This window comes from Corvus brachyrhynchos, unplaced genomic scaffold (genome assembly GCF_000691975.1).
Source record: "Corvus brachyrhynchos isolate BGI_N302 unplaced genomic scaffold, ASM69197v1 scaffold21, whole genome shotgun sequence".
Lineage (NCBI taxonomy): Eukaryota > Metazoa > Chordata > Aves > Passeriformes > Corvidae > Corvus > Corvus brachyrhynchos.
Window position 1 is genome coordinate 1923076 of NW_008236924.1, and position 10084 is coordinate 1933159.

General features: G+C 45.6%; 1 protein-coding gene across 3 annotated transcripts in view; it reads left to right on the forward strand.

The window, feature by feature from the left end:
• Nucleotides 1-10084, forward strand: part of GRIA1 (glutamate ionotropic receptor AMPA type subunit 1) — a 120562-nt gene that overhangs the window by 59825 nt on the left and 50653 nt on the right. For all 3 annotated transcript variants that reach the window (XM_008628938.2, XM_008628937.2, XM_017728125.1), the window contains exon 5: nt 2578-2631. In XM_008628938.2, the coding sequence (XP_008627160.1) occupies nt 2578-2631 (54 nt within the window). The remainder of the gene's footprint in view (nt 1-2577; nt 2632-10084) is intronic.

Sequence of the window (10084 nt, forward strand, 5' to 3'; positions counted from 1 at the left end):
CCCCCCCCGCCCCTGCCGTGCCCGCAGCGGTGGAGGAGCCAGTGCTCCGTGTGTTAAAAATGACCTGGTTTCTCTCTGGGAGATTACTCTGTGTCATGTCTCAAGGGTTTGATTTATCTTTGCCAAGGTACCTGTCATTTGTGAGCCAGGCTTTGGCTCAGGGCAGGTTGCCGTGGGGTTGTGCTGTGTAGCCTTAATGGGATAAGTACGTGGTGGGTTGTGTTCCATCAAAGCCCTCTGTTCTTTCTTCCTTGTCTCTCATTAAAATGAGTAACTGGAATTTCTACTTTGCCAGTGTTTCACTCTGAGAGGATTTCTCTCTAATAGATGTCAAACTTGCCCATTAAGAAGTGGGTAATGAAACCTAGGTGGCCCAAGTGAGCAATCAGCATGCAGCCCAGCACAGCCTCTCACCACAGTCAGGAGAAGTGATAAATGCTATTATAACCTCAGCTTGCTACTGCTGTCCGGACACATTAGGACTGAGCAAGCATTTTAAAATAAATTAAGATCACAAATAACTGTGTAAAACACAGGAAACGAGCCTCATAATTCAGGTGGATGGGCTGCAAGATTAACAGCTCAGGGAGAGCTGGATGGCAGCCCTCTCCGGTTCATCGGCTCTGACACCTCATAAAATAACAGAGGAGAGTTTGGGCTGAAGGAGCCAATGCCAGCTATTGTTGACACTGGAGAAAAGGGGAATTGGATCATAATTCTTAGACATCCCAGTGCAGCAGAGATTCTCCTTCCTCCTACAAGGTCTGGGACTTACTGCAAAGGTCACTCTCAGCTGATGAATGAAAAGGGGGCAAGTTTGGTCTGGTTTTGCTTCTTGGATCTGGCAGTGGAAGATACTCAGAAAACCACCCATAATGAGGTGTATATCTTCATAGCTTTAGGTAGACAGAGGTTTTTTCTGAGAGCTCCAGACACCTCAGCAGAAGCCACACTGAGGGATTCTGTGCAGGGAGCCCCAGGGCAGTGAAGCTGGTGGAGCTGGCATTGGCTCTGCAAGGAACTGCTTCTAAATGAAGCCTTCATTGGAGTTAATTGCCACCACCACGTTAATGGTGAGAACCAGATGAGTTTTATTATGCATACAAGAGTACTTCATCAGAGAAGGGCTAAGGCAGATGAACCAGTTGCACAGAGCAAGTGTCAGCTCATTTATAATCCATTTGGAAATCCCTAAATGACTGCTCATGATAATCTGGGAGTGCTGTCCCATGGGGAGGATCAGTCTCTGCCCTTATCTGACGCTTCTCAAGTACCTGCTGCCAGCCTGGTATCAGAGAGGAGTCCTGGGTAGACTGATTCTGGTTGAATCCAACACAGCAGTGCTCTTGTGATCATTCTGGCTATGAGGATCTTTCTGGCCTCACTGCAGTTTGTGCAGATTTTTCTGAGCATTGGCAATGCAGGCAGCAATTCAGAATCAATTCTTATGACAATGGAAATAAGAGGTAGTATTGCCAGCCAAGAAACCTGATGGAAACAGCAGAGTTCTCTCAGAAACTGGCAAATCTTGTGTTTGTACAGGCTTTGAGGGCATGTTGGTTTGGGCCTTTTTTTTCCACTTTCTTCTTTCTGTGTGTAGAGTGGCTCAAATGCAGATGGTATCTGACTCTAGTAAACTAGTAAGAATTTAATAGTGCTGCTGGAAATCAACAGAGTGGAATTTCAATGAAAAAATGGAGTCAGCGATAACAATATATTTTTTAGCTGTATTCTTTCTGTACCCTTTTTAAATCGAGGGAGAAAAAGACACGGGCCATCTGATAAGTGTCGCTGTTCCCCTCAGTTACAGGCAAATCTGCAACAGGTGGAAAGGGAAAAGAAAGGGAAACTCTTCCAGTTAACATAGAAAAACTCCGTTGTTACGGATTGGTAAGCAATTGTGTTGATAAAAGGAAATAAAAACCTGACTCTGCAGCATCAGGGAGAAAGGAATAAGTGGCAAAGCACATACATTTGTACACCGTGCATATGAATATATTAATTATCTCAGTGAACATGCAGGGGAATCCTCTGTGGCTTGCCCAGACAGCTTCATTCTGTGGTTTGAAGCTACACTGATGCACTAAAGCAGAAACATTTACCCATAGCCTAAACTTCCAGCCACCTCTCCCAGGCAGGTGTTTGCAGCAGGGACTGGAGCCTGGAGGATGTGCAAGATTGCTCTCTAGTCTTGCTTGATGTGTCAGTTGCGTTCATGGGACACGTGGACTCCAACTCCCCATTTGTTCCTTTGGCGTCTGAAATACAAATCTTGTTAAGGCTTTTTGTTGTTTTCCCCCAAGCCCATAGGAAACAGGTTGGTTTGGTGATTTTCTTTCCCTGCCTGTACAAAGTTCTTGGGGATCTTGTCCTGTCTAATTCCAGACTTGCTGCTCAGATATCATGTGTGACACTCTGTCCAACCTCTAATAAGATCGTGAATTTTCTTTTGCTGTGTCTTCCTGCTCCCAGCTGAATAGTCTCAGCAAGGAAAAATAAGAGCGAGAAAGGGCAGATAACTGAAGTTCTTCTTCCTTAGTTGATCTCTGCTAATTAGCCTTGATTTTTATCTTGCAGATCATCAAGCTTGAAAAAAATGGGAATGGGTACCACTACATTCTGGCAAATATGGTGAGTTACCCTACTTGGTGGGGTTTTTTCTATCTCAGAGTTTTGTAAAGCACTATATTCATAATTACTGAGCTGCACACCCTTTATGTCATCCACCATTTAGGTTAAAAAAAAAAATCAAAGTCTTCTGTTATGTTCTCCTTGTGGAGTTTTCTCTTTTGAGCCAGCAAGATTATCTGCAGGGTATCTCCAAGTGTGCTGGGGTTTTGTGGTGGTTTGACCTTGGCTGGATGACAGATGCCCACCAAAGACATTTTATCACTCCCCCTTGGTGCTAAATGAAATCTGACTGTCATGGCTTTAGGGAAAGGACTGGATGCAAAGACTTCTTTAAGGAAAGGATTCTCCCTTTAATGCAGGAAGGTGCTGCCTGAGGACAGAACAGTGTTGGGCAGTGGCAGGACCATCTTCCTGGAGCAAGTCTCACAGGAGGATGGAAAATTTCTTTGCAAAGGGAGATTTGGGGAGAGGTAAGAGAGAGAAATGGAGGTTTTCCACAGCAGAGCTCCTACCCTCTCCTCCCCAAATGTATCCATCCATCCAGGAGGATGCACAGCAGAGGATGGGCTGGTGTTGGCAGTCTGGGGCTGAGACTGCTCGCCCTTGGACTCCTGTGTCCATGTGGTTGAATCCAACACAGCCTGCCATGTGCAGGCTCTGGACTTGTTCTTTCAGCACAGAGCTGCATCTGGGAGATAGCACGTCAGCCCTGGGGTAATTAAACTTTAAACTACCAATTAGTCAAGCAGTTGCTGCCCTTCTCCTTTTCTCAGTCCCAAGATAACTCTGTCATTTACCAGGCAAAAATGGCCACATCATTACCCTGCAGTGCCCTGTACTGACCCTGCACCCTGTGCTAGCTGCCTGCCATGTAATTACAGAGATAAAAATGTTACCTTGTGCAGGGGGAGACATGCAAAATCATAGAGCAGCCAATAACTTCAGTTGCTAATTTTTTAAAAAAATTATTATTTGCTGTAACCCAGGTCCTGGATGTTTATGAAAGTCCCTTCATTAAAGTTAAGCAGGGAAGTGAGCTGGAGTCACTGGAGTGAGTGTGTCTATGCAATTTTATGTACACCCACGTGGAAGGCTGAATGAGAGTATCACCTCTTCTCTCTGCACAGTTTCATAAGGATAAATATGTGCAAGGCATGAGGTGAACTAACACTCAGGTGTAGGAGATTTGAAGAACATTTCCCTCTGTCTTAGGATACCATGCTCTCCCAATTTTACCCAGACAAAGTACACTTGTCCCATCTTTAATGTGTTTTCTCAGCCTTTGCACAAATGCTGAGAGGACGGAGCTGGCTGGAAGAGGTTGCATACTCAGCCAACATGGGTTATAAATAATTAACTCGGAGCAAAATGCTTTTCATTTCCCCAACCCCTCTGCAGGGAGATTTTGCCTCCACTGCAGCTCAGTGGACTGGGCTCTGGGTCCCAGAGTGACAGGACTACCAGAACTCACTAGTGTGCTTTTCAGGCAGCTTGGATTCAGGGGAAAAGAAACAGAGTGAAAGAAATTCAAGCTTTACCTTTGGTCTTTCCTGCCCCTTAAAACCCAGCATCACAGAAGAGCCAAAAGCCAGAGAGAGGAATATTTTTAAACAGAAAAAAAAAAGAATAGGAGATAGTCAGACAACACAGGAAACTATTTTAAAAAAGTCCTGGCACCCCTCAAGGTTAAGAAGGTCCTTTCCAGGGCAAAAAATCGTGGGCAGGTTCGGACACCAGAAGCCAAATCAGTTCTTGTGATGTGCTGCACCCACACAAGAGCTACAGGATAATGGGTTTAGTAAGGAGAATGGCAAAAGGACCTGAAGATCCCTTGTTTCTGAGACTACAGGGCAGCAAGGAGGGACAGCAAGCCTCCCTCTGTGGGGATAGCCAGGGATTTTATAAGAGATTGGCAGAAGATGGCATCTGGCAGGGTTAAACCTTGGTGCGAATGCTCTGATCCAAGAGATAACAGTAGGTTTAACCCTCTTCTGAGGACACCTCATCGCTGGATTAGAGCCTTCAGAGGGCGTAGCATGCTGTAATCTATTCTCACTGACTCACACACGTAGTGGTAGACCTTAACCACCCCGTATTTTCCCCTGTAGACGTGTCCCAGGATGACAGGGCGTGCGTTGCCCACACACACTCGTACCCTCGTGCGCGCCCGCGTGCCTGGAAAACAGTCCTGCCTTGGGGAAGTGGCTCATTCTGGAGCACTGAGTTGTCAGAGAATAAATTAAGAGCTAAAACCTGGAAGTGTTTGGTTTCCAAACGGGTTATTTTTTGTACCTTACGCTGGCTGAGGCAGTCCTGAGTTTAGGACTCTCACCCTGTGTGAAGATGAGGTCAAGGGAATCCTCAGCTGGTTTGTAGCCACCAAGTTTCCTGCACTATCTGGAGCCAGGGGGTGAATTCTCAACACCTGCCTTTTGCCTAACCTACTTGGGCATGGAAAAATGGGGACTCAGTTATGGAAATGACACACTGGAAGCAAACATTGGGAAACATTTCTGCATAACCCCACTTAAATCCTTGGTTTTAGCTATATGCTTGTTCAGAGCTATACACAGCCAAAATCCAAGCAGCAGCAGCACACCATTGCCCAGTTGCAGCAGCTTCAACCTGATGCTCCATCATGAATGCAAAACAGCATTGCACAGGCTGAATAAGGTCTAAAAAAAATCATCCATAGGCACATTTTGGAATGGAGGAATTCCCTGCCTGGCCACAGCCAATCCATGAGCAAAGAGGCACTGCCTTGCACTAACCTTGCTGTGTGTTTGCCCAGCAGTTGCTCTGGGTGAGCTGTAGTAAAGTACTGAGCAGAATTTGACAGCAGCAAGTCAAAGCTGGTATTTCCTAGCAGGAACAGCTTTCTTTTTCAGTGAAATTGCTGTTGCCAAGGTGAGACAATATTATTTCTGTGTTCACAAACAAAATGAAACCATTCTGCACCTTAGGCCATGGGCAAACATCCTTCTCTCAACCTGCTATGCCTGCTAAAGACACAACCTGTCTTGTCTGCCCACCTCTGCCCATCCCACAAAGGTTTGACTGCAACATTCCTGTCAGGGAAAGGGTTTCTGTCGGCATCCCTGCCTCGCCTTGAGCCAAATTTGGCACTGTTCATGGCTTTTGCACACTGATGAAATCCTGGTCTTCAACCAGTACCCATCAGAGTTACTCCAGTTAGCTTTTACCAGAGCTAACCTGGGTATTTGTCAGGTGCACTGGCACTGGAGGTTTGCAGTCATCAAAAAAATTCCCTCTCTTCCCCTCTGGAATTCAAAGAGATTTGGCAACTTTAAGAAGTGTTTGTTTTTGTGAGTCTTATTTTTCTAAGCTTTGTTCTCAGCCTTTGAGATCATCAGTTCTAGCAACCACAAAAGGGAAAAAAAATACAGTCAATACTATCAGAGGAACAAGCTTAGAAACTTCTGGGATTCCTTTCTTTTGATGTTCAGGCGTTTTGCCCATAACCTTGGCTTTGTGGATCTGTTTGTCCTACGCCATGGATGTGAGCTGACTACTGTCAGTAGTGGGAGAGCACCAGCTCTCTTGGGCAGAGAAAAATCTTTGTCATTAAATAAGTGACATTCGTGTGACCTGTCTTTAAAGGGAAAGTATGAAAGACAGCTGCCACATGCAGTGTTTTAGCCTCTTTTTTCTTTCCTGATGCATTAGTCCAGGTTGGTCTTTTAGCAAATGCTCTTTTATTTGAAGATGAATAGATAAGTGTATGAGATTGCTGATGGCAGGGGTAGCAGGGAAAAGTAAAGATAAAAACGGTGTTGATTAGCAAAGGTAAGCACTATTCCCTGTGCCATTCTATATCAGCCTGTGTCAGCACTGAGTTAGGCCAGGGACAGTTTCCCTTTGCTGGCAGTTGTGCTGCTGGTGGAGGTTACCAGAGATGCCTTAAGCAACCTAGAAATAAAACAACACACTTTTGAGATAATATTTGTACAGGAGGTACTGGAAAGGTTGGTCTTTATTGGAGGCCTCCAGGGGCAGATATGGAAAATGTCCACAAAAAGGCCACCACCCCACGGGGTGAATACAGTGTTATAAGCTTAGCAAATTAGTGTCATTGACAAAAATCACCAATTAGGAGCAAAAGAGGTGATGCAATTTCCCCTGGTTCAACCTTCTCTAAATCCACCCCCCCTCAGATGGAAACTAAACTTTGTTTATGAAAATGCGCCTTGAAGAGCTGTTTTTTCCCAGAAAGGACCAAGATAGGATTGGGGCTTTGGAATGTGTTTTGTCTTTCTGCCTAGGGAAAACGTAGGGAAAAGTACTGGGAAAATTAGCCAGGGATACAGCAATAGGCTGTGGAGAACACATAAAAGAAAAAAGGCAAAAATCATTTGGCATCATTTCCCCCAGCTCAGCAGCTTTGTCAGCAGAGTGGCCTGTGCAGGAGTCCCACAGATGTGCTGGGCTGATCCAGTTCTGACCTCTGGGCTGGATGGGCAGCTTTGATTTTTTGTAGACAAAACACAGAAGGAAGAACTTCTGCACCAGCAGGGCTGAGACTCAGCCATGTGAGACCAACACCAGGTGCAGAGAGTGAAGAGAAACCCTCCTGAACTGGCCATCCACAGGCAGAGAGCAACTCCCCTAAAGCAGTGCAGGACACCCACACCTGCAGCATGTGCTGTGGCTGTGTGGGGAGGGTCTGTGCTGCCCAAGCAAGGGCTGTACCTGCCCAGCACAGTGTGACCTGTGGCACTGCCCCAGCACAGTGACCCTGTGGCACTGGCCAGGTGTTGATAGCTCCATTCCCTGCAGCTAAAATGTTGTGGTTCTGTCTCCCATCACCTTGAAAGATGCCACATTTATCTGAGTCCCCCTCAGTTCTTAATGCTGTCTCCTGGTCCCTGAAGCGCTGCTGACTGGTGGCACAAACAAGGTCAGCAATGCTCAGGTGTGCATCACTCACTGATTTGATATCCTGTTTTGTGGAGTTTCCAGAAGGATGTGTACAGCATCTCCTTGTCCTGGCAAGATCTCAAGATGCCTGGTCTTGCAAAAATTATGTTTTTCTATTGGAAAAAGACGTCCTAAGTTATTTTAAGGTTCTAAAATTATGCCTGTTAGACCTTTCTTCCTCCTGAGAGGTTGGTGCAAGTGAGCTCATGAGACAAATTCGTTTTCTGTGCAGAGAAAGACAATATAACATATCAGTGAAACTTCTGCATTTCACTTCCAAACAGCTTTTCTGTCCCAATTCAAAAATTATCCAGCAGAAGAACCCCATATAACATTATCTCATCTGAATTACTGGTAGTAAAAGACACAGCAGTGCCCTGAATTAATTTTTGCTTGAACTAGAGCGTCTCATGTATGAGAAAATTATCTGGTTTGATACAAAAATTGCCCACACAGAAGAATATGAACAGCAACCTTGGGAGGATTTTTGCAATAGTTAATGAGGGCTCAAAAACATGAGTGACTTACTGTGGCTTAAAAAAATCAGAGCATCAGGTGAGTAATTGACAGGTTATATTACAGCTATTGGAAGGAAAATAGTGTTTGCTTAAATTTCAGCAAAATGGTGTTAAACTAACAGGTTTCCTCAGCCATTTGCAGTCTCCTAATCCATTACCCCAGCTCAACTGGCAAGTGGTGATGTGTGAATCCATAGAATCTGCCTCATGGTGACTTCATTTGCACTGTTTTCTAGTCAGAACATGCTTAGCTTCAGCTTCCTCCACCAGATTTATGCTTCTGTTTGCTAGACAAATATTCCATTACCGATGTTTTGGTCCTTGTAAACTGTGATCAGGTCATCCCTTAATCATATCTTTGATTGAATTCATGGCATCTGCCACTGCACGGCACATTTCCCAAACCTTTAAATCAGTTTATGTGCTGAAAGCTCTCTAATGCACAAACATCCACCTAGAACATCTCTTCCCCTGCCTGGACTGAGCCTTCTGACAAGATGTGTATGGTCATTTATATCCAGAATGTGCTGCAGCTGCAGGACTGGGCAAATAATATCACAAAGAAAATCTGCAGAGCTGCACCAAGGAAAAGATGCTGTTCATCTCCCATCCCTTGTTCTTGAAGTCTGGATTCTCACCTCACTCGGTTTGTGTTGTATCTATAGTCAGGACAAAACACACTCATGGAGCTGCAGGGTTGGGGAGCTGTCTGATAGTGCCCCGTTCTCCTGTCTTTCTTTTCCCTTTCTTCACTTGCTTCTAAGTTACTGTGAGGGCTCACAAGTTTTGCTGCCACAATGGGACTTGACATATTAATAACTCTGCAGAGGAGAAGAAACCCTCTCCCATTGGAAGGCACACTGGAATGAGACTGGAGCAGATGGGCTCTTTTTTGACATAACCCTCCTTATTAATACACAGTGATGGGAGTGAGGAATGATGCTTCACTGGAGAAGTCAAGCTTGAAGAAAATTTGGTATATTAGAGATGCTCCGTCTGGAAACACTCGATTTCTTGCTCCCTGCAGTAAGTCACTGGCGTACCTTGGAATGACAGGAGCCACTTTGTATTCACTCAGCTGATCTACAGCCATTCAGAAGCAAAAATTTTGCTTTGCAAAGTTTCTTATAATCATAAAATCTGCTACGAGGAAGTAGTCTGGCATTGCAAGTCATGCATTTAAACAGAGCTGGGCCAGTTTCCCGATGCTGCCACAGGTTTCTGTGGCACCCACCCAAGCTCAGGATGAATTGTTTAAATGCTTTTGGCTTGAAAAGGAGTATTTCAGTGTGCAACCTATTAAAGAAAAGAAAAAGCAGACTCTAGTCTCTTCATCCTGGGCAGAAAGGGACTTAAAAACCTAATGCTCCTCCTTGGGATGAGGGGACTCTGTTAGCTTCAGCCAACAAACCTTCTCCAGACAATTCAAGAGAAAGGGGTGTTTTTCCCTCTCCTCATTCAAAACTGAGTTTGCCAGGCTCAGGGGGAGAACTGGAGAGCTCAGAAGATGCAGCAGGAGGAGAGAAAACAACACTGTTTCTCAGGAATGTGTCTGTCTTCAAGGAGACTCTCTAAGGTCCTTTCTCCCAGGAAAAGAGGAGGCTTGGAGCACAGGCAGGGAGGTTTTCAACTGGGCTGCAGGGTGGTTTTGAGCTGCTAAGCCACAGCCTGCCCAGAGCTCAGCCCGTGCTCCTGCTCCTGCAGCTTCAAAGGCACCACAGGAGGCACCTGCAGGGAAAGGCCAGCAATTAATGGGAGCTCAGTGAAGTACAAAGAGAATCTGGAGGTGTGGGGCAGTGGCTGGCTGCCTCTCGATGTCTGGGTGCATTCCTGTGGGCTGGCACAGTGTCCCACAAGCAGCTGTGCCACCAAGTGTCATCAGTGTGCAGAGGGAGGCAGAGGTTTAGGATGGTGAGGCAGTGAAATATGAGGGTGGAAGGAGAGATGCAGGGAAGTCAGTGATGCTGGCAGATTTGAGGAGGGATGCACAAAGGGAT